Source organism: Struthio camelus, chromosome 1 (genome assembly GCF_040807025.1).
Source record: "Struthio camelus isolate bStrCam1 chromosome 1, bStrCam1.hap1, whole genome shotgun sequence".
Lineage (NCBI taxonomy): Eukaryota > Metazoa > Chordata > Aves > Struthioniformes > Struthionidae > Struthio > Struthio camelus.
Genome location: NC_090942.1, coordinates 205,667,602 through 205,692,549, shown reverse-complemented (window position 1 = coordinate 205,692,549; position 24,948 = coordinate 205,667,602). Strand labels below are relative to the sequence as shown.

Sequence of the window (24,948 nt, the reverse complement as noted above, 5' to 3'; positions counted from 1 at the left end):
CCTACTGTCTCTGTACTTGTGATTAGCAGATTAGCATTCCTGCTCCTAATTTATTTCCTTAGGCCAAGATCTTAATTGGGAGATATCTGAGGTTCACTTATAAACAATTCAATACTGTTATCTCAAATTAGATGTGGCTGTTGATCTCCAAATTTTCTCTTTTTCCTCCAAACTGTCTGTCATATCAATGAAAAGATGGGACATGCAGAATCTATTCTGAACGTATCTTTTTACTGTTTCATATCAAACAAATAAAGGAGGTTCTGAGGTTTTGAGTACAGAATCCTTAGCCTTCTGAGTTGCATGAACAATGCTTCTTGAAATCTTTTGTTTATTATTAATCTCTTATTATAGTACAAAGAGGAGAAAGTAAAAACAGAGCATATGAGCTGTAAAGTTCTTTAGTTTAACATCTTATCCATTTTCATTACAGGAATTACATCTGTAGGGCAATAAAAGTTCTTTGGCAATCTTTCATTTGGTATCAAAGATCGTAGTAACTGTCCTCCTATCTTCAGGATGGGCAGGAGGAGCAAAAAAGTTGAAATAGACAACTTTTGGTGGTTTATCTTTTCCTTATCCTCTATACCTTTGGAAGAAAAGGAAGAGAGCTGCAACAATAAGAGGAATCACCACCACAAGTTACCTTTTTTCTCTTTTCAATGTGTTTTCCTTTTTGGAGAAAGCATAGGATTGTATTAGGCTCTCTGAGACCTGGTGAACTTGAACTCTTAACTCTGCTGTTTGCATTAGACAGGAGACTGAAAAATTAAAGAAGAAAGTAAGGTGGGGCAGAAAAAGTAATGAGGAGGAAGTAGGAGAAAGAACTGGAGTGCAGCAATCTAGATATTGTTCAGGACTGAAGCTAATGGAGAAGTGGCCATCTTTCATGTGTAGTCTGATTAGGACATCTCATGATTGAGTCATCAAAGCTCCACCCTATTTTATAATTTTGTATTCACTGCTGAAGGTCACTTCCTATTTCTGGCATCATTCCCAGTAGTTTGCTTAAAAACTACCTTGTGAAAACTTTTCTCATGCTTGAGAAGTTCTTCTTATAAGCTCCCAAAATGTTACCTCTGTATTCCTTCAAATATCTCCATAAAATTCTTCTTTTTCCATAATGTCTAAAGACAGTTTGACCATGACAGAGCTGCTGATGTACCTATCAGGTTGGTTGATATTATCTCACTATTCTCTTCTCCATTTGTTACCTGTTTCAGCTCCTGAAGTTCTTTCTGTAATTGTACAGCACAAATGTAATTTGCATATTGATAATGTTTAATTAGGAAAAAAGTAATTGAGAATACACAAATAAAGCTATGTTTTTAAGAATGTCCCAATGTTTTGAACATTATTTTCCTTCCACACATGGAAGGGAGTTATTACATATGACTCCAGTGTCAGAAATAGAACTTAGGTGAAATTAAGAGATGGCTGTGGTGAAATTCAGCTAAAGGGTGGTAAATTCATTAGCTCTCCCAAATGGATATCTGACTTTCAGCAGGTGCTTGTTGTGTTAAAATCCACAATGTACAAAGCAAGAATGGAACAGAAACATGTAATGTTTACAGTTGTTTGTCTTACAACTGTGTCAGATCTTTTTAAACTTGTTTTTAGTAAGCTTATTCACAATAGTGAAATAACGTGTGAATTCATACATTTTACACTGGCAGCGGAGAGCAGGCCTGGTATGCTAGACTGAAAATGGGCATGCTTAACTTGCACTCATAGCAGTTACTACCAAGCTTGAAGCTACTATAAAGCTGAGCTCTCTTTTGAAAGCCCTGAAATGGCGTGAGGTTGATAGAAAATTTTAAAACTGATCTTTTAAACTTTGTTGTAATTTTTTTTTAGGTATTCAGTAGCATAGAGAAACAAGGAGCTCCAGTGTTGAAGGTGGGGGAAAGGTCTATTGTAACTTGAATTCAGAAGAGAATTAAGGCTTTAGCAAATGTAGGGTGCTCAGAGTATTTATTACAGAACAGCTGGTGGAGCTTAGGTAGGCATAAGTTTGGCTTGCCAGTAAGCTCAGCTGCAGTACATTGGGTCTGATGATCAGATGTAACACTATTTTTGCAGAAATGTTAGTAGCAGTGATTCAAAAATCACACAGTGGAATATGAAATGATCCTTTTAAAGTGATGATTATTTTGTTAGAGGCCTCTGTAAGTAGCTTTAAAACTTTGCAATACTTGGATGAGATTTGGAGTTCTTTATCAATTATGTTTGCGTTACTTGTACATTAAAGTTCCATATTGGATTAATGCAATAAAAAAAGGTTTATTTTTTTACACAACTGTTTCATGTTAATTGAGTTTTCATTTTATTTAAGACTGAGCCTGCTAAGTGGTGAACTGTATTTGGATATTTGGCTCCAAAGTAGCCCCAGATATTGCAACTCCTGACACATTCTGTTGCTGCAAATGTTACTTGATGCATTATCAAGAACTGTAGAAGTAATACAGAATGATGGAAATAGTATCAGAATCAAATAGTGACTGCTTTCCCTAGCTGTCCAGTTACATAGTAAGTAAGATTAGAATATAAGCTGACTATTACTTCTATTACAGGTCAGTTAGAACAAGATCAAATTCTAAGATAATTAAACTGTTGTATAGAACTTGAAAATGATGTTATAATTTGCTTGATTTCTGTTTCTTATCTCTTGTATTTCATTTGCACAACTTAAATCTGCATATCCCTTTCTGATAGGATTTTTTTTTTCTTCCTGTTATGTAGCTCATGCTAGATACGTGGAATGAATCCATATTTTCAAATATAAAAAATAGACTTCAGGACAGTGCAATGAAGTTAGTTCATGCTGAAAGACTAGGAGAAGCTTTCGACTCTCAACTTGTTATTGGAGTTCGAGAATCATATGGTATGTCTTACACAGACTGATCTCAGTTGCCTCCTCACTTGAGTAAATGAACTTTCACCATACAGCAGTTGGGGTGGGAAGGTTGGAATGATTATCTCCTCATTTTGTATTGATTTTATTGATATGTAATACCAATTAAATTCAGTTGTAAAATATCTTTAACTTTAGAATGATTTTGCTACACATCAGTTACTGCAAAATCAGTGTTTTCAAAGAGCAGACATCTTTTTGACCTTTTATAGTTGCAGAAGTAACCTTCTCACTGTGCTCCTTACGGTACTGTCTCTGACTCTTTAGACAGTTTGAGGAAGGAATGCTAAACAGCTTACATCTAAGACTTCAAATTTTGTCTTCTTTGCAGAAGATAGATCCGTATATCTGAAACTTCTGTGACACTTCACTATTTTTCTGCTTTTTCTTTGAAACTCTTCAGCCTGTTAAATTAAATTTGTGCCTAATACTCTCCTAGGTAGACTAATTCTAAGTGTTTTAAAGCATAATCCATTCTAGGGCTTATTTTATTGGTTTTCTGTTTGTGGTGTGAGTTGGTTTGTTTGTTTGTTTTGTAACAGTTGAGAGCAAGGTAGAAAATGTTTTTCCTAAAGGTGCAAACTATCACTGGTAGCAAACACAAACTTGCGGTTTCTATCTGTAATTCTTGTAAAATTAAAAAGGAAAAAATCAAGTGTAAAAAAAAAAAAAAAAAAGTCTAAAATGAAGACCTTGGGATTCTAAGAACATATCTAAGAAAACTGCATTGCTCAGTGAAATGGAGATGCTTTTACTTTAAGTATTATACTGAGCACTTTTTTTTAACTTTCCACTTTTGCAACTGTATTTGATTGTGTATGTTTGGCTACCAAGTTTGAACTTCTAAAACTCTGGAGATGTGTACGCAATTCTTTCCACGTTACTGTAGTTAATCTGAAATCTTTTTGGAGCAAAGAATGGCCAATATTGGATAGTTTTTTTGTTTCAGAGTACATTTGTAGGATATTTCAAATTGCTCAAGGCAGTCTTTCAATACAAAACTCGCTTTAGTGAGAGAGATTTGCTTATTAGCCACATAGTTTCCAAGACTTGAGAGTAAGTTTGGACTTTCTCTTTGCAGTTAACCTTTGTTCTAATCCTGAAGATAAACTTCAGATTTATCGGGATAACTTTGAAAAGGCATATTTGGATTCAACAGAGAGATTTTATAGAACACAAGCTCCTTCTTATTTACAACAAAATGGTGTACAGAATTATATGAAATATGTAAGTAAAAATACTGTCAGAATTTTGTTCTGCAAGTATTAGTACTTAAAATGATTGCTGTTCTACTTTTGCACAGGCAGATGCTAAACTAAAAGAAGAAGAGAAAAGAGCACTACGATATTTAGAAACAAGGCGTGAATGTAACTCTGTAGAAGCAGTAAGTATACTAATGTAGAAAAAATGCTATGTATTTGCAGTGCAAAAAAGCTATGTAGTTTTGATCATTTTCTGTGCTACAGTATTATTTGGTGGCAGTAAATTGATATGAAACTGTATTTGTTTGATGTTTTTAAACCATCCACTATGTTTTTTCCGCAAAAGTCTGTGTTACTTTCCAATCCGGCAACTTAAAATTTCTACAGATTTTTTTATTGTAAAAGCAGATTGAAAGTTCAGCTTTAAGGGCAGATTTTATTTGGGTGGATTTTTATTCTTTCATTTTGAGTCAGGTAAGATTTATAGGCCAATCTAGTAGGTAAAGAGTTTCTTGGTACTGATTTAGAATATCTGAAAGAGTTATTGGTTATTGCAATCAGAAGGAGAAATGGAAATTTCATTAGAACAGTTCTAGATTTCCCCTTTCCTAGACTGAAACATGGCCATTTAGTATAGAAGATTCCTCCCTTACCCCTCCTCCCCCCATGAGCAATATTTTATTCAGTTCAGATTGGAAGAAGATTAACTTCAGTGAGTAGTTCACAATTGTCTATGCTGGAGTTAATTCAAAACACGTGTTATTTTAAATAAATACCTCTAAATCTGAACTGACTGTAGTTGATTAGTATTTGTTTTATGTGTTGTGTGAAGTTGTAAATTATTCACTCTGCACAATTATAAATTGTAACCTGTGTAAATGGACTGACAAAAGAAAGATGGTTCTGACCTGTACAAGCAGTTCCTGTGCTAGATGTAGCCTTAGTGTCCTGTTCAAGCCAATGAGCCTGGTCCAAACAGGGTATGCTGGAATGAGAACTATTCTTAGCTCTTGAATATATACTTGGAAACTAAGTAGGGTAGTTAATGTTCCAAAAGCGATAGCTCCCTTGACAAAAAGAGGCTACAGAAACATTAAGCTGATTACCGGTTTGGTAGAGTTTACCACGTTTACTAACCCATTTTAAAGATTTAAATTACCACACATTTTAAAGAAGTATGACTAGCTGTATAGATTTTCTTCTAACTACAATTTTATGAATCAAGTATAGCTTTATCAGCATTAATTGTTTTATACCGCATAGTTGATGAGAACAGGCTAGATCTTGTGTGACAGCAAGCTTGAGAGAGAACAAACTTTGGAGTTCAGATGGCTAAATGAGCTAATTCTGTGTTTAATACATTTCAGCTAATGGAGTGCTGCGTCAATGCTCTGGTGACATCTTTTAAAGAGACTATTTTAGCTGAATGCCAAGGCATGATCAAACGAAATGAAACAGAAAGTAAGTGAAGCTTCAAGAATGGTGCAGGATGAACTGAGCATCAACTGCATAAAAATAGATTTGTTGGTAGATGTATCAAATTACTGTTCCTAATAGATGCTGGCAGTGTTTCATAGCTAAAATATTACTGCTTATGAGCCATTTTATCCCACAGAAATGACCATCATTGGTTAGTATCTTTTTTTATATCACTTCTGAAATCTATACCACAGTGCCGTACTTGGAATGACTGGATAACTCTCATCTTTCTTGAAAGAAAAGAATATTTTATGCTCCATTTTTCTTTCTTTTTCCTACAGTTTGTTTTCCTAAAATCAGTGGTTGATAAATGTTGCATATATGTCACTTCTTACTTGTGTTGGTCAGACACAAACACCTACCGTTTTCTTTCTCCCCTTACTCCCCTCCAAAAAAAAGTGAAGCATCACTTTCCAAGATATTTTTCTGAAAAGCAGAGAGACTTTTTTTCTATTCTGATTACTGGTGCAGGACCCATAGGTCAATGAATAAAAAATATCTCTGCAAGTCTTTTCCATCTGGTTATATAATCAGTATGCGACTGAGTATTGAAACTTAATATTGCCTACCTTTTTAAGGTTTTCAGAAGGCTTTGTCACTTTGTTCCTAGAAACTGAGAGGTTAGTGTGGTTCAGAAATCTTGCGCTGGTCCTGTATGGTAAGCCAAACTAGATAAGTCATTAAAATGTCGTAATTCAAGTAGGGAGATGGGGGGAACAGGAATAGTATAATTATTTTTTGAAGGCTCAGTATCCTGCAGCCGATGATTTGATTATTAATATCGTCTGTGTGAAGTTTTCATTTCTATATGAATGTGAAAATTGGAATTTATGGCTTTCAAACACCTAGAAAGTGTACTTCTAAAGCTAGGATTTCAGAAAATATTTGACCTCAAAACTATGTCATGCTCATCTGTTTATCTAGAAGCATGATTTCTGGCATTAGTCCAGAGCTAAATCTAGAAAGCCACCAAACTTTGTATGAGTATAGGTTTCAGCCTTCATAAGAGTACAGGAGGCTTATACAAATGCAGAGCTTCAGAAGAGTTCATCTATAGCATCCAAAGCATCTTTCTTCAGAAACTGAAGTCCTCTCTTTCCTCGTGGTTACCTCTGCCCCCGTGCTGTTGGTTGGTTTTGAAATGTTACTGTTTATATTTGATCTATAAAGAGATGCTCACATTCTTCCAATCTTTTTTTTTTTCTTTGCTTATCTGTTCTATCTAAAATGTTATAATGAAGGATGCATGTGGGGAATGGTTGAAGATTTATTTAGAGACTGCAACTACATAATGTATAGATCCGATAGTATCCTCTGCTTGAATACACATGATGGTATCCTCTGTTGTACTTCGCTTGTGCATGAGTCTTTAACATTAATTGTTCCAAGGAGTTTTACGGGTTTTTTTTCTTTATCGTAAAGCAGCTGACATAAAAGAGCTGGGATTTTCTTGTTTTGTTTTTTTGTTTTTTTGGTTGGTGGTGGTGATGGCTTTTTTTGACTGAGTACTACTGTAAAACGTCCAGTTACAAAAAGTATTTAATACTCACATGCCCTACAGATGAACGAAAGCATAACGTTTTCTACCTAAAAGCTATCAAAGATGTCATAACTTGCAGACACTCATCGGAATTAGCTAAGTACATTTTTGTTTGCCTGCAGTATTGGGGATGTGAGGCCTAAATTTCATTCTTGAAATTCACAACAGAAATAAAAAGTAAATTAGCTTGTATAAGTATGAAGTGAAAATTGTTAAATTTCCCAAACATCTATGACATGGATATGGATTTCTTTACCTTTCAATTTCATAATGTTTTCTGAGAGAACTTCAGTGAAATGTTCCTTGTTTTGACTTGACATCTGTCTTTGAAGAATCTGTTTTTTTCAGGTTCCTACAGTTTTAGGGAAGCTTATTAGGAGAAGTCACTAGTTTTTTTTTTTTTTCTTTTTTCTTTTCTTCCCTGGATTATTCATGCCATCAGTAGCTTTCAGAAACAGCTATTGTACCTTCTAGTATATAATGTACAGTAAAGTTGAGGGAGCTTTTTGAACTTTTACGTGTAAAACAGTGCTTCATCACTTACAGTATACCTAAAGTGCACTAAGAAGTTGCTGGTGTACTTCTGACTCCAAATTTTTTCTAGTTTCTGAAATGCTATTGTGTAGCCCATTATGGGTTATCTGTAGTTGCACTGCAAGTTTTCCTTCAAGACTATTGGTAGTTTTCATTTTTTCATTTGCGCTCTTACACTGTAAGAGGATTTTGTCCTCCCTGTATGTTGTTTTTTTTTCCATTTGGTCCTGCAACAGTTGTTGGGATACAGAATTCACTAGCATAAACTTCATCTTCTGTGGTGATGTTGTGGACAGAATTACTGCAGAGGCGAAAGCGATAAGACAGGATCTCTGGCTTTTGTCCCCTTTCACTGTAGATGTACCACTGAGAAACAAAGCAGATGTATCCTTTTTTTTTTTCCTATCAAAAAAAAAAAAAAAGAAGAAACAGAGGCCGTGATCAGTTTGTTCTACTTCATTAAGAAAAGTTATTAGCTAACTTTAGTCTGAATCTGTGTGGTCTCTCTAAAGTAATCTGGTGGCCTTAATCCAGGTGTTCCTATATGACCAGTCTTGCAGAGATGAGTACTGATATTTCAGCACTCTTTTTTCTTGGTGTTGAAATACCTTCCCAAAATGTAGATGAATAAACTATATCAGTCTTTATAGTTGTTAAACTGGTAACTTTCGGGAGAATTTTTGGGGAAAACATAAAGAAAAATACACTATTTACTTTAATCAGTTATGGTAACATTAGAATTTGGCGTGCTTTAAATTAAAACGAAATATTGTAGACGGTATTGTAAAATTCACAGGGAAAGATCTGTTCAGTTTTAGTCTTAAAAGAAAAATCTTGAATATGTGTGATATCATACATAAACTCTCATAGGCTTCCAACTCAGAGATTCATTTTTGCCAGGGTTGTTGAGGCAATTGTACTTAATGCAATTGCCATTGACTTCTTTTTTCAAGCTTATAATATTATATGCATAAACAAGTAATATCCTACAATAAGTACGTCTTCCTTTCAGAAGAATTTCCTTGTGCAACCATATTTAAATCTTCAAAACATTCTTCTTATAAAGGCATAAATTGGATTATTTGTTCCTTACATATTTTATGTCCCACTTGAGATGTCCTTACTGGAAATGCAGTGGGTTTTTTCTTTGTTTAGTTTTTGTTTGTACATGGGTCTTTGACTGGTGGCTTTATCAGTATTTGTATCTTTCAGAGTTGCATTTAATGTTTTCATTGATGGATAAAGTTCCGAACGGAATAGAGCCCATGTTAAAAGACTTGGAAGAACATATTGTTAGTGCTGGACTTGCAGATATGGTAGCAGCTGCTGAAACTATTACTACTGTAAGTGTATTGCTTAAAAAAAAAGCTTTGTACAAATGTTAGATTTATTTAGGGGACATATCACATGCGAACTTAAATATTTTTTTTGAAATTTAAACATAAAACTTTCCAGCTATCAAAATTTGAAAAGTCCAAAGAAGAGGTTTTCTTCCATATATCTTCAATTGTGTTGCTTCAAAAAGTGAATCCACTTTGTAATAGAGAAGCTTATAAATTAAATGCATGGGATACTTCTGTGATAGTATTATGTTAGTACCTTAATTAAAAGGGCTTAATTAATTTACTCAGTTTTAACTTCTTGATGAAGTTGAAGCTTTGTTTTCAATCTAAGAATGATTATTCAGTGTGGAAATTCATGAAGGTTTTTTTTTTTCCCTACTGTTCCTTTTCAGCTTTTTATCATCTTTCCCTCTGGGTCTAGAAGGACTGAGTATCTGCACCAGTGAAGAAGTGCCTTTTATTGGTCCTTAAACTTTTTTTCGTTTTGCAGTTATACAATTTTTGAAAGCTCACGTGTGCTATTTTTTTTTATGTAGAAAGCTCTACTGAAAGTCTGTGTTGAGACTTGAGCGTTGTAAAGCTCTTCAGTACAGAGGATAAAGTTAAAACGTTCGTTCGTAGTGTCCTAAACTTGCATAGCTATCTTATCGCAGGTTTGAGATTGGTATGTAAGCTCACACTAACTGCTATGAAGCCTCTTTTTTTTAATTACTCTTTTTATTATTATTTATTATTTGTTTCATTCTTGCCTCTAACTTTAGGATTCTGAGAAATATGTAGAGCAATTGCTTACATTATTTAATCGATTTAGTAAGTTGGTTAAAGAAGCTTTCCAAGACGATCCGAGATTTCTTACTGCAAGAGATAAGGTACGGTTCTGCTGACCTTTTGTTTTCAGCTTTTTAAGAATTGTGGAAATTCATATTACGATATCTCTGAAATCCTTGTTTACGGTAGTCTTTTAAATTTGGGAACCGCTTTTATTCTGGTAAATATATGGACTAAAACATGAATAAAACTTACTACCAATTGATAGCCTCTTGTTTTAATTTGCATTGTAGTAATTTGTAAAGCTGCGTTTGTTTTCAGATTTGTAATGCTGTGCAGCACCTCAGAAGACTATCTTCATGTTGAGCAGCTCAAGTTTTATTGTCCAATTCAACAATAGATTTGTGTTCAGGATTTACTGTATATCTAGGTGTAAATACCATGACTTCAGATACACAGTGCGTTCCAAGCAGTCCCTTCCAAAGTTGTTGCTTAAAGGAGAGTAGTATGTTAATGGAAAGGATGGAAATGTAAAGCATCAGTTAATGGAAAATTGAGTCATAGGATCTGAACTCTTATGCTGAAAATCAAATCCATAAGCTTTGGGCTAATAAATGAAGTAAATGAATTTGTAATGCAGTGTTATGTTACAGTCATCTAAAAAAGGGAAATGAAACCTCTATATTTTCATACTTTGAAGAGAGAAGTTGAATGAAGCACTAATAATTTGTAATTCTTTTTCTTAGGCATACAAAGCAGTTGTGAATGATGCTACAATATTTAAACTTGAACTGCCACTGAAGCAAAAGGGGTAGGTCTTATAAACTTCAATGTGAATCAGTTTTTTGAATTGTTAAAGATCAAGCTTCCGTTTTTAAATGTCTCTTTAAAAAATAACGCAGTATATTTAAAAGTGCTTTGAACTCCTTGCATAATGCAATTTGTCATTGCTTGTGAAATTCTGTTAAGGCACCCTTCCCATGACAGCAGGTCAAAAATGTAGCCTATGCAAACTCAAATGTATTTGTTGTAGTTGGGATCTATTACTTTTATAATAATGAGTCACTTTGTTAGCTAACTTAATAACACCTGCCAGAATTATTGTTTCCAAATAACTGAGCAGTGTAACTCTGCCGAAACTTCAATAAAAAAGTCCTGGGAAAAAATGAGACTGTGATCTCTGGGAACAACTGAGCTTGATTAAGATGTTACCAACTCCCAGCTGTCTGCTGCCACCTCTGGTGTGAGCTGTGAGTGACCTTTGTGGGCGTAACAATTCTGCTTCAGTGCAGGATCAACTGGATTAATTTAAATAGCTTTCAATAGAAGATTAAGTTAATTTGTGTGACTTTTCACTCCAAAAAAATAAAAAGCAGCATGCTTACAGTAGCTGCTTTGATAACTCAGCCAAGAGGAGGTAGCAGTCAGTTAATTAAAACTGTTAATTTTATCATGTGATGTGTCACTTGAGTAGGAATCTGTATGTAGTTGGGATTGCTTATGTGTAATTTGTGGTCTGACTAACCACAGAAACAAAGCTTATGTGGTTGGGCTGTCAGCTTCCCCTCCCAAGAACTTCTAAACCAGTTTGTCAGATTATATTGGAATTGGCTGAAGGGGGTGTGACTCAAATTTCTACACCTTTCATGAAGAACAACAACACAGAAGGCGAAAGATGTGAAAAAACAGTTAGACTGAAAGAGACAGTGGCTGCTTGGGAAAAGTCAGTCAGGCTGTCCCGCTGCTGCATACTGGGGCTCTAACCGATGGATGCTTCACTCTGGACACAAAATAACATGTGCTGTGGCCTGTCCAATGTACCAGAGGCCTATTAGAAAGTTGAATTATTTCTGCATTTGTTCCCTGAATGCTTTCCCACACAGAAGATGTGAACAAGTAATGTGTTGGTAGATCTTCAGCTAGTGGAATTAGTTGTTTTGTTTTGCTATCTTCAATGAAAATGCCATTTAAATAATCATGGAGAATCTGCTGTTGAACATTGCATTAGCAGTGAAACTCTTTCCACCTTGGATTATAGATACAATGCAATCGCCAATCTGTAATTTTGGGGGGGTGGGGGGGTAGGGGGGGAATGATTTTACCTACAACAGTGAACAAGTACTAAATATTTTCAGTCCGCCGAGATAGGAAAACAAATACTTCTTTTGACAAAAACATTTTTATTATGTGATGAAAGAAGAAGAATGAGTTGTCATCTGTTGCTTTATGACTGGATACTCTTATTTGCCTCATGTTTGATTCTGTGACAGAGTAAAAGATGCAGCAAATAAGGTGAAGACATAAGAATGGAATAATATGAGGTGCAATATCTGTTGGGAATTTACTGTAGATGCATTAATTTAATAATAGATATGACTTATGGCCAGAACAAATTCCAGTAACAGTGCATCAGTTCCAGACTAAAATTGCTGGTGAAAGTTGCAGCTGATGATCAGGCAGCTACCACTAGGTTTAAAATGGTTTCATGTTGGTTAGGGCATGAGTTATGTGATAAAGTTGCTATGGTTTTTATCCTTGAGACTTCTGAGGAAACAGCCAACCTGAGTTTCAGAGATGCTATGAATTCATTTTCTAGGATTATTATTTATAAAATTAAATTTTGTAGGCAGTAGGCTGGGTTCAGGGTACGTTCTCTATTTTATGGAATATCAACATAGTATGTACAACTGTGCAATCTGTGGTAAGCCAGTCTAAGTTCTCCAAGAGCCTCAGATAAAATAGATATGTTTTCTTATAAGAGAGTTGAACCAATTAAAATGATTCTCTACGCCATTTGTTGATACGAGTGAAGCCTGGATGGGGGTTAGCCTTGCTGCCCTCATGTTATTGGAGGAACACCTTCACAAAGGTCTATCCCTGCTTTGTATTCTTTGTTCAGTCATAGGCAGGGTAGAGAAGGTTATTTTCCTTCATTCGAGGTCTTGGGTAATGTTTTAATTTCCTGTGGGAGTATCCAAGCCAATGCTTCAGTATAATTGTGTTTCACTCCTTGGAAACTTAATCTGTCTAATAATGTGTTTTAGGTTTTTGAGTTTTGCTCCTTCCTGGCCCCCAGCTGAATTTTCTCTCTTTCCCACCATCATGATGGTGGTAGTCTTCTGTTTATTCTTCTTCCCAAGCTTCTTTGAGTTACCTACTTGTGCAGTCTGTTTTTAATTGAACTGAAACTTTATCCTGCCTAGCTTGTTCCATTAAGTTTAGCTTAAGAATATGGAATTTGATCATTTTTTGGGTGCTCTCAGGACCCTGAAGACACCCGTTCAGAAATACAAAAGAGCAAGTTGGATAAGTAGGATTTGTCTTGTAATTGCCAAAAGACTGTTGGTCTACTTTTACTTCAGATAGCCTTAAGGAAGACAACAGACACCAGCTTACAAGCTACTTTATGAACTAGAAAGGATGAGTTATCTGAAGAGTTTTAGCGTCATCTGTGCTAGCTGATGAGACAGGGTGAGAGAATGAACATGAGTGCTGGATTCCTGAGCACGTCCGTGGCTTACCTGTTAGCTTGCACAACTGTCTCTGTGTTGGGTCCATTCAAGTAGATCTGTCCAAGAGAATCTGTTAGAGAGCTGGCCCTAACAATTCAAGCCTAGTAATCGAGTTGGTACTACATGACTTTATGGCTAGGGATTAGTCCCTGGCACTAGTTAATTCAGCAGCCTAGAGAGAGGTTCAGAATGCCACTTTGTGCTCGTTGTGCACATTTCAAAGGACTGCAGTATGACTACTGTAGCATCTCTCGTTCAATGTTGATCTCTTTTTAATCTTTAAACTGTCATCCTGCTGTTTCCACCTACTGTAAAATAATTTGATCTCACTGCTGCCTGATATATATGTCTGGCTTTGCCATCTGTAAAATGCAGTGCATGAGGTTGCTTCCTGAGAGTTGTCAGCAGGGGATGCTGACAAGGTGAGCGAAACAGATTTCACTCCAGTATTTGGTAATTCTTTACTTATTTCTATACTTATTACTAAGCAATACTTAGTTGGGGTGTTTTGTCTCTCGTGTTTCAAACTACAGTTTGAAAGTAATCCTACGTAGTTAAGAGCTCTAAAATTAAAAGCAGTTAAAATGATCAAGCTGTAGATGTCTGAAAATGGTTGGTAGTATTTACTATTTGAAGAAGAGAAGGGAATTGTCCTTAACTTTCCCTTAATCTAACAAGGGTATGAATTCATTACTAAGATTCTTGCCACGTGGATGGGGAAAGGGTGGTGTTCTGTCTTGTTAACAGTGTGACAATTCCAGTATAGCAGGATTCTCTTCAGACTGAAGATACGTTGTTATTCTTTTATTTAGTGTTGGATTGAAAACACAGCCTGAATCCAAATGCCCTGAGCTTCTTGCTAATTACTGTGATATGTTGCTAAGAAAAACACCACTAAGCAAAAAACTAACCTCTGAAGAAATTGAAGCAAAGCTTAAAGAAGTGGTATGTTCTTGCCTTCTACTTCTTAATTGTTCTGAAGAATAAATTTGGCTGTCGTATTTCTGGAAGCGGGCCTTAATCTTGAAAACCAGTTATTCAGAGTGTAAAAATGGGGGAAAAATTGTTATGTGGTGAAGTGTGTGTGTATATACATTGTAAACCTTGCAGTGTTTCAGGTCTGTGTTGTGAGTTCACAAAATTAATATGCTGATTTATTGCCGATATCAAGCTGTGTAGCTTATTACAGTAACTACACGTCATGCATTCTAGTCTAGAAAATGATATAGGAGATTTTTACATACCATTGTTTTAATGCCCTCTGATTTAAGAGAGACTCCTCCATGGTTGACAAAGGGAAAAAAAAATTGGAGATACAATATTATAAAATATTTATAGCTGATACCTGTGATATCATACGATGGTTCCTTTTAAGGCAATCTCAGGTAGTCTTTTTTACTTCATAGTCCATAGTGTTACTAGATCAGCGTGGAAAGAATTGTCTGATTAACAATTCAAACAAATATATTGAATTCTACATCTTTTGACAGCTTTTGGTACTTAAATATGTACAGAATAAAGATGTGTTCATGCGGTATCACAAAGCTCACTTAACAAGACGTCTGATATTAGATATATCAGCTGACAGTGAAATTGAGGAGAACATGGTGGAATGGCTCAGAGTAAGTAGCCTGATGTTTTGCTTTATTTGCTTGTTCCCATTGTTTGCAGTATTAATTCTTACTCCTGAACTTAAATATCCTTCTTGCTTAGGCAAGTTCTATTTTAAATTAAAGGCTGCTTATGCCATTTTATGCTTCCTTATTATTGCAAAACTTTCAGAAAGTAAAACAGTTTAGCTCTTTTCTAAGAGAAATGTTGGCTCTAATAGTGCTAGTTATAGACTTTAAAAGCTATTTCACATACGGAATATTTCAAACCTTCAGATAACTATGTGCAAATAACCACAATGCATTTGATTTGTTTTTTAGGTGTGTAAATACATTTGAGACTTGTGATGGGACTAATTGAAATTTTATGTAAATTAGAGTATGATTTGCATGCCATAAACATTCCCTCAAATCTCAGAATTCGTTTGTTCTGTAGTGTTTACATATGTTCTTAAGCACCTGGATTTCTTTTAGAGAATCATCATATGTCCTTAAGGGTAACTACTTGTAATCCATGCAAAAAAAACTTGTTACCGCGTTGAGGTTTGTTATTATAAATTGATGATATCTATCTACTTTGCTGCTATTGTTAATTTTTTTGACTTTATTATTTTAAAACTAAAGGTTTTTGTTCTTAGATGTCTCTGTTATAGTTCTATATCTTGTTTATTTTTGCAGGAAGTAGGTATGCCAGCAGACTATGTAAATAAGTTGGCTAGAATGTTCCAGGATATCAAAGTATCTGAAGACTTGAACCAGGCCTTCAAAGAAATGCACAAAAACAATAAACTTGCTCTACCAGGTATTATTTTCAAATGATTTGCTATTTTTCATTTCTCTTGATTTTAAAAAAATAATAATAATAATTTTGTTGAGCTTTGAGTTAAAAATTGGTACCAAGTTGAACGTAGTCTTCAGGGCTTTGTTACCATTAGGTTTGAAGTGTCTGTATTCTGGGTAGACTCTGTTTCCTCTTACAATTGACACTTGAGCTATATCACTAAGTTATTCATTTTCCCCTCGTGAGTAGTCTTGGAGATATAAACTCCCTGCTCTTGTAGCTAAATTCCAAGCAGAGGCTTGATCCTTAACCGGGTAAATGCCTTAATTACTGCCTTATTTTTATGCCCTCATCATTCTTCGTGAGCGCTTCACGCTGTGCTCCTCGTTTACCTACCAGCAGGAAAGCTGGATGCACGCTGTTAAGACTTCAAGTCGTGTATCTGAGATTAAATTTCACTGATGAGAGAGGCTGGGGAACGTTTAGGTTTTTCCACTGCTGGAAAAACCTCTTGAACAGTGCATGCAAGCAGCAGCAATAAAGTAGCATCAGGGCTTAGGGAGCTCTGCAGACACCAGCAAAATAGCTGAGATTTCAGTTGATATTGCTGGCAGACAGCCAGCAGTGCATAAATAGAGTAGGCTAATGTCTGCTGCTTTCTGAAGATTCAGTCCTTTGTCATTTAAAGTAGAAAAAATGCATTTGTTTATCTGTTATGCCTGGAGGGTCATATGATCCCAAATTGTCTTACAGCTGACTCTGTGAATATTAAAATTTTAAACGCTGGTGCCTGGTCTCGAAGTTCTGAAAAAGTCTTTGTCTCACTGCCCACGGAATTAGAAGATCTCATCCCAGAAGTTGAGGAGTTTTATAAAAAGAATCACAGTGGTAGAAAACTGCACTGGCATCACCTCATGTCCAATGGAATTGTAAGTTTATAGTTTTTAGTATGTCTGTTTTAAAGTCTGTACTTTCCATGTCTTTATAACAGCAAGAAAGCTTGTGTTCCAGAAAGGCTTATAAGCAAAATTGTGTGTTTCTATGCACAGATAACTTTTAAGAATGAGGTTGGCCAGTATGACTTGGAGGTAACAACATTTCAGCTAGCTGTGCTGTTTGCATGGAACCAAAGACCCAGAGAGAAGATCAGCTTTGAAAATCTTAAACTGGCAACTGAACTTCCTGATGCAGAACTTAGGAGGACTTTATGGGTATTTCCCTTTCTCTTGAAACAATTTTTTTTTTTTGTACTCTGAAATACTGGATTAATATTCTTAAAGTGCTATCAGATAACTCTCTGAAACTGAAGCGTGAACACCTTTCCTACTAATTAATCAGTTGTAATGCTGGCTCCTTGCACTACTGTTAAGCACATACAGCCTCTACATTAAATGTGTTCTCTCTTCCCAGAATTACCTAACTTAGCTTTTGGAAACAGCAAGATCTTTCTGACCAAATACTGCCTAAAGCACACAGTTATGATTGTGGTTTGTGGCGTGGGACTGGTCTAATTCTGGGAACTCAGTGGTACCTGCTAAATGTATGTTGTTTAAAAAATAACTTGTTTGCTCTATCTTTTGATTAAGAATAATGAGACGAGTCAAGTAAAGCAGACTTAACACCACAAGTTACCTCTTTAGATGTGAGTTCATGCGTTTTGCTACTTTTATATGATCTTATTTATGCTAACTTATTTCAAAAAGAAATGTGGTAAACTGGGTCCCCTCTGTGCTTTTACTGGTATCTTCATGTTGCGCTCCAGCAGCTCCAAACAAGACTATGCAGTAACCTCGCTACAGTCCACGTAGCAGTGAACTATGTTCTCAAATAGTTGTTGTTTCCATTCAGAAAGTCTGGTGTTTTATTTTCATTCTTTTTTCCCCCCTTTTCTCTGTAGTCTCTTGTAGCATTTCCAAAGCTGAAACGTCAGGTTTTATTGTATGAACCTCAAGTCAATTCACCCAAAGACTTTACAGAAGGAACCCTCTTCTCGGTGAACCAGGAGTTCAGTTTAATGTAAGATGATGTTTGAAAATGAAAATAACATGTGCTATTTTGGAATTAAAGGAATTCACTTTAAGTTAACCTTCATCTATGGAAATTTTCAAGATTCAGCTAGACAAACCCTTGGCTACTCTGATTCTCACCTGAGTCTTGGTTGTGTTGTGCTTCAAGTAGGTGGTTGGACTAGATGACATCCAGGGGGCCCTTCAGATGAGTGTTTCTATGATTCTGATTTCTGTGGAGTTAAATTTCTTAAACGTGTATGGATGAGGTGCAAAACTTGAGACTTTGCTATCTTGCTCTTACTAATGAGCCTATGAGATTTGATATAGGAAGAACACTGTTGCTGTATTGGTATTTCCATCCCCTCAGCTATTTCAAAAGCAGAGTGATAAGTTTAAACAGGAAGTGAAATTCCTTAATATTATGGTGGCTTGTCGCTGTGATTTTTGACCAGAGAGGCACATCTTTATTTCAGTGAGAACTGCAGTACTCTTCCTGGTGCTCTGAAATCCTTCAGAACATAAAATACTATAGAGAGAGAACATCCTAATGATATATACAGTTTAGCATATTTTACTTTGATTTTGCCTCTCTTTATTGTGAATAGCTGTGATTAGAACTGGCTCCTTGCTATTAACCTCAGATTCTGGGCCTCATTCTTACTAGCGATTGGACATCTGGATCTGTGGAGAGAGGTGCCAAATCTGCTGCTCCTGGTGCACAGTTTCTTGCCCAGAGCCCATGATATTCTTTCTTCTTGTCAGGATAAGCTTTGGGTAATGATGACAGGACATGACAGAAGAGACAGGCTATACAGCAAATCTGTGGGTGAAGAATGCCAAAGCTTTCTGCTATATTTGTTACAATATCTGTTTTTTCTCTTGTTTTTATGATAGCCATTTCTTGTGATTGAAAAATGAACTAGTCCTATTTCCTGACATTACTTGTAAAAACTCCTTTACAGAACCCCAGTTTTATATAATTAAACTGAAATATGTTTCTCCAGAAATTTATTCTTTAAAAGATTACTGGGTTACTCTTTGATTTTGAACGCTGTCAGTTTCAGCTAATGGATGTTTAAAATGCTAGTGTGTTTGCTTTTTGTTGGTGGGAGAAATTGCCATTGTGTTGGGATTTACCAGCCAACTACTTTGCTGCTGCACTACTAATAGCCTATAAATACCTGATATAAGATGGTACTCAGTGCTGTTTTAATGCAAGTTTAATGGGAATTTCTTAATTGAAAATGTGGTTTTGGCTTATTTTTATACAATGCAACTTTTTCAGAAAAAACGCTAAAGTTCAGAAAAGGGGCAAGATAAATTTGATTGGTCGATTGCAACTTACGACAGAGAGGATGCGAGAAGAGGAGAATGAAGGAATAGTCCAGCTAAGAATATTGCGAACCCAGGCAAGTAAAACTGACAGGGGAATATAAAATTAACCCTAATTCCTTTCTTAGGTTATTGCTATTGCATACTGTCCACATTTGAAAGCTGATGAATGCTTGGGATCCTTTGCAGATACCAGACTGTGTATGTGCATACACACTTGTAGATAGCGGTCTTCTGATATAACAAATTATAATTTGTAAAGAGGAGGAAACGGTTACTAAGGAAGTGAAGGCATAACCGTTAGTGGGTGGCAGCAGATGGTTAAGTTGACTTACTTGAGACACAAAAATGAACAAACAGTATTACTGATCTTGAGATCTTTGACTGCTCTGTGTGAAGAGAATAGAATATTTCGAGGTGGGAGTCACGCTTCAGTAAAAGCAGTATAACTTTTTGAGAAGCCTTCCCTTTATAGGGAAAGTTTATAAGTACATCCTAGATGTAAAAACTGCAACTTCCTGTTTTGTGATTAATGTCCTTCTTTGGTGACAATGCTCATGTAAAGTTTTTGAGCTGATGGTTCTGAACAACTGGTTTGGCCATCGGAGGTATCACCTGCAATGCAGTCTCAAACTCCAAGCTTCTCTTCAAATTGCAGATCTTTTCTGATCACTAAGATTACATTTCAGGCCAGTCACATTGCAAACTGTACTGCCTGACTTAGCAGCTTGGCCATCCTTCAAGCAGGATCAGTGCCTGGTTGCACTTACCAAAGGAGAACTCCCTCCGAGTTCCATGCTGATGTTACTGTTGCATTTCACACGGTATTCCCCTGTAGACGGTGACCTCTGCTAATAGAGTGAATAAATGTTAGATTTTAGCGACTTAATTCGCATTTAGATAGAAGATTTAACTGCAGATTCATCTTCAAAAGTTGGTGACTGGAGTCATCCATTTCTTTTGCATCATGTCAATGCTTCAATCTGTTACTTTGTTTATCAACATCTTTGTAAAAATGGTTTAGTAACTACTTAGGCTAAGAAATGTAGCAACAGAATGTGACTTTGTACCTAATTAACTGACACGTTCAAATTCAAAGCTCTGTTATACTACATGGATTTATAATTTCAAGAGTGCTTTTTGAGGTACCCTAAATTAACCTTTGCCACACTGTTTTCCCTGGCTTGAGTTTTGCCAAGTTCTTGGCCACAGCTTATGAGATGATGAACTCTATGCTGTGGCCTTGCACGTACAAGGTGTTCTTATTGCATGTTTCCAACGTTTCTGGCTTTAGTTTTTTATTCTTTCTTGTGTTATAAGACTGGGGAGAATAGAAACTCCCAAGCAATCTTTATACTGTTTTATTCTGATGTTTAAAGTTTTAAGATGGTACCTTACCATGGGCAACTGGTTGTAATTCACAAAGGTAAAGCATCGTATTTACAGTGGGTTTGGGGTATTCTTCCCCCCGAGTGGGTTCAGATGGCCCTCATTTTTAGAAATGTGTAAGCAAGAGCAGAAATTGGACCTCTCTTGTTTTAATTGTAGCCTGTTTTATGCACAGCATTTGCTATGTCATGTTGTATTGATACTACCTGATGGCAAGCTAATTTTTCTATTGGATTTCTGAGAAAAATTTTTAAACTTTTTGCTGTCTTGCCTTGCAAGGAGCCCCCTATTAATGCTGTGTTCCCTTTGTCACTTCCATCAGATATTTCAAAAGTGTATGTGTATGTATAAATATATATATTTATTTATTACTTTTTTTTCCTTTTTTGTGCCCCACCAGGAGGCTATTATCCAAATAATGAAAATGCGGAAGAAAATTACTAATGCTCAGCTTCAGACTGAACTGGTAGAAATATTGAAAAACATGTTCTTGCCACAGAAGAAAATGATAAAAGAGCAAATTGAATGGCTTATAGAGCACAAATATATTAGAAGAGATGAGTCGGATATCAACACCTTCATATATATGGCATAATTTGAGGACTCTGTAAGATGCTGAGAATATAAATGGAAGGGTGCTTGGACAGACAGCTGCAACAGTTTGTGCTGCAGAAGGACTTGTTTTGACTTTCGTTACGTATTAAAATCCCTGCCTTACCTTAAAGAGGACTATATTTTGCCAATCTCATTCAGCTAGCATGATGGCATTCCCTTCATGTTGCACACTTTTAACAGCATGCTGTTTTGTGGGAAACTTGCATTCATGAAGAGCCCATTGTGAACTTTCTAAAGTAGATTTGATTTACACCCACCAGGAAGAATACAGGTTTGGGTTTTTAGATGACCAGTACTTGCACAAGGAAGAAAATACTCAAATATTCATGCACTGAGGAACTGCTATTAGTTTTGTTTTGTTTTTTAAAATGCGATTAGGACTAGAGGTAGCACTTTCACTTTTGTGTTTTGGATCAACAGAGTAATGTACTGTCCACCTTTGATCCTTTTTATGTAATAACATTTGAGAGACACATACACATGCCTCACAACTGATATGTATTTGTTACAGTTAAAACCTGTTGGCTAGAGCAGTGCTTCAATCTAGTAACTGTATTTTAATAATTGACACACAAGTGACATAAGAGTAATTCCAACTTGTGGGTGATATTTTCCCCTAAGCAGGAGATCATTGTTTTTATATTGTTTGCTGTAAACAAATGGATATACATTATTTGTTATCTTATTTGGACAGATGACTTGCTACAATCTTTTTGAAGAGATGAAGCATTCTTGAATGATACTTCACTCTAAAAACAGTTTTCATGGGTGGGTCTGTTATAGTGAACAGAAATATTAAGTGTATGTCCTTGTACATTTAATATTTGTATTCCAAATATTTAAGTACGACTACATAAATCTGAATGCATTAAACAGTAATTGATGCACAACTCCCCCAGAAAGTAAGTAATACTTGAAGATCCCTGTATTAATTCCTCATTGGTAACTTTATATATATACCTGTAAAGTTAATCAAATTTGACTGTTTTGTTGCTTGAAAGTCAGCATCTTTATATGGAGAAACAAACCCTCTACTTTTTACTTTGAAACTGGCAAGAAATGGGAACGACAGCTGTAAGAAAATTGTAAAAGTTAAGGGGAAACACACTTTGTTTAGTATACGCAGAGAGAGTGCCAAATACACATCAGGAATTTCAACATTTTTAATATTACCTCTTCTTTTTTCAATCATCTTAAGTAGTCTTTTGGCAATGCCTGACTCTCTGGTACTCTGAAATGTCCCAGCATGTACTGGACTGATAACATGAATCACTGGAGCAGAGTGCCTGTCTTGGGACAAAAGGTAAGTTGAGCTTTACTCAGTTTTGTATGAATACTCAATAAATGTCACAGGTAACTGTGCAATTTTTTTTATTTAATTTACCAATTCAAGTACAACATCTAAAGATCTCATCTCTTTTGATGATTGAAAGGGGGAAGAGGATGCAGTTAACTTTACTCGAAAAGTAAAACCTCCCAGTAAATAAGAGGAGGAGTTTTCTTTTCACGTGACTGTTGTAAAGTGTAAAACAAGAGTGGTTTAAAGCAGACTACAAAGACGGCTGTTTGCCCCCTTAAACAGGCTGCATGCTCTATTACTAATGTAAGTGCCAGTGTGACTGCCTGAGAACAGTGCATACTTCTAGAATAAGAAATTTGCAGGAGTGAGAGTTTCATGAACAAGAGATGGAGAGAAATTGAGACCAGGCAAATTAAAATTAATTGAAATCCCATAGCTTATATTATATGCTTTTGTTGATACTCAGAAGTGGATGCTGTTTAAAAATATTGCATCTTTGGTTAGCCCTATGGTGTTGCTATTCATAATCCAAAGCAAGTGCTGCTCTGTGTATTTAACCAATAAAAACTATTTGAATATTATAAATTAGAAGTCAAAATTCTAATACGAACTTTGTGCTACAAGATTTCCAGTATTTGTAACTTACATTAAAAGTAATAAAGCCTCACTTGGGATAATTAGGGTAAAATTGAGAGCCCAGAACTCTAAAGTCTAAAGAGTGTCTTGAGTGCATTCTTTACAACATAAAGAGTTTCCATCCCATAATCAGAGAATAACGGATTTGAAATTGTCACATACAAGTGACTGGAAAGGGGGGAATACTCATTCCAAAGCCATTGATTTAATTTGAGAGAGAAGTTTGAGACCGTATTTCAGATACGACTGTTTTAGAAGTCTGAGTGTATGCAGACAGCAATAGATTGCTACAAGCTAGTTAGCTGCGTTTTCCCCTCCAACTAATACATATAAAAATATAACCTAAATGTTATCTATATACTTTTCAGCACCTGGGATGCGAAAATATAATGGGTAATGTGCCTATAACATGGTCATTTTTCTGTAAACATATACTGGATATGGATGTGGGTTGTTGGATTTTTGATTTGTTTTTGTTTTTCAATTAAATCAGAATCACACCAGCAAATTTGTTAAAGATGCAGAAACACATTTAGCGTCCTTTGTCAGGTCACTTTCACCAATAAGCACTTAAAAATAGTATCATCTGGGGCACAGGGAGATGCCTGGGGTAAACTGTTCTGTGGGGGAGAGTGGAGTTCAGATCTAAATAAAAATGATCTATTCTTCAATTGCAATATGGCAACAACGCACTTTTAAAGCTGCAATTTTTAGCTATGAATATATATGTCCAAAGACCTAGCTTAAAGAGGTGCTGCATCTGAAAAACATGTTGCCACACACACTGCCACGGTGAATAGCTATGAAATACAACTTATTGTAGAGGAGGTGGGGAAAATCACTCTTCATGGGTTTAATTAAGAAATACTGTTAATCTTTCTCTGTCCCAACAACTTGATGAGGATCTCAGTTTCAATTCTGAAGTCTTCCATTTTCCTCTTTCCACAGTTGATGTCCCTAGCTTCTATTCTTACTCATCTACCTTTCATTCGTTATGACTATGATGCAATTGCATTTCCAAAACAAAATGTGACTTCTTGTTTTCACCTTTTTAAACTTAATATAAATGTTTTGAATGTTCACGTGTTACATTTATTTGCATTGGGATGCCATTGTCCTATAAAGTGCAAATTTTAAAAACACAATTGGCAAAAGATTTGATAGTTTTACAGAAAGATTTGCTATCTTAAACTCAAACTGTTTTCTATTTTCATCTAAATGACTGGGATGCTATCTTTGTAATTCTTTGAGGTCATATTTGTGAAATAAACAATACACGAAAGCTTTCCTGTCATAGACACTATATGTAGTCTGGAGTGTTGAGCAAACTTGAGTTCCTGAGTTGTAATATCTATCTACGTATGGTATTTACAATTTTGAATGTGTGCCACTACCAAGATGATAATGCTGTACAATTTTGAATGGTGGTAGTTTCTGTATGGCAGTCCAGCTGAACTATTTTGATGTACTGCTTAATTTTTGAATTTTATTTTTTAAGTTGTATAATTTATTTTCTTGCAAAATAAAAATGTAATATAAAAGACTACTCATTTTAGCAAGGTATTTTGGTGTCTTCCCCTACAAAGATTTTAAACTGAATTCAAGTACTCATCTAGATATTATATTCTGAAACATACTATAGTATGAAATTTGCCTGATTCCAAGTCCTGAACCTGAAGTTTATTCTGATCAGGATATTAAAAAAAAAAAAAAAAAAAAAAAAAAAGGACAGACTTCTTAGGATTTTCAAGTACTTAATGATTTATGTAGAGCTATTCCATCTTCTAAATTATTTTTAAAGATGGGTTGTAATATTTCAAAATTTATCTGAGCCTGACCTGCCAAAAGTGACTAAGAGGTGCCTAAAATTATTGTTTATAGCCTTTTTTAAAAAATGGCTATATCTCTTTAAAGCTTATTGGGACACACTTGGACTGCTGAATCTCATGATATGTTTGTCTTTGAAATCTGAGTGTTGCTGAAA

The 24,948-nt window shown here is 35.5% G+C and overlaps 1 protein-coding gene across 3 annotated transcripts in view; it reads left to right on the top strand.

Moving 5' to 3' along the window:
* The window catches only part of CUL5 (cullin 5), a 35,932-nt gene extending 11,422 nt beyond the window's left edge, over window positions 1-24,510 (top strand). Inside the window, exons 5-20 of one of the 3 annotated variants that reach the window (XM_068930332.1) lie at window positions 1,858-1,899; window positions 2,743-2,884; window positions 3,996-4,141; window positions 4,218-4,298; window positions 5,484-5,577; window positions 8,882-9,012; window positions 9,774-9,881; window positions 10,527-10,591; window positions 14,105-14,237; window positions 14,783-14,914; window positions 15,581-15,704; window positions 16,437-16,612; window positions 16,733-16,894; window positions 17,581-17,699; window positions 18,978-19,101; window positions 20,814-24,510. In XM_068930332.1, the coding sequence (XP_068786433.1) occupies window positions 1,858-1,899; window positions 2,743-2,884; window positions 3,996-4,141; window positions 4,218-4,298; window positions 5,484-5,577; window positions 8,882-9,012; window positions 9,774-9,881; window positions 10,527-10,591; window positions 14,105-14,237; window positions 14,783-14,914; window positions 15,581-15,704; window positions 16,437-16,612; window positions 16,733-16,894; window positions 17,581-17,699; window positions 18,978-19,101; window positions 20,814-21,008 (1,974 nt within the window). In that variant the 3' untranslated portion in view covers window positions 21,009-24,510. Of the gene's footprint in view, window positions 1-1,857; window positions 1,900-2,742; window positions 2,885-3,995; window positions 4,142-4,217; window positions 4,299-5,483; window positions 5,578-8,881; window positions 9,013-9,773; window positions 9,882-10,526; window positions 10,592-14,104; window positions 14,238-14,782; window positions 14,915-15,580; window positions 15,705-16,436; window positions 16,613-16,732; window positions 16,895-17,269; window positions 17,326-17,580; window positions 17,700-18,977; window positions 19,102-20,813 lie in introns of those variants that run through there. The other 2 variants (XM_068930333.1, XM_068930334.1) reach the window with 2 other exon arrangements.
* Window positions 24,511-24,948: the final 438 nt, after the last annotated feature.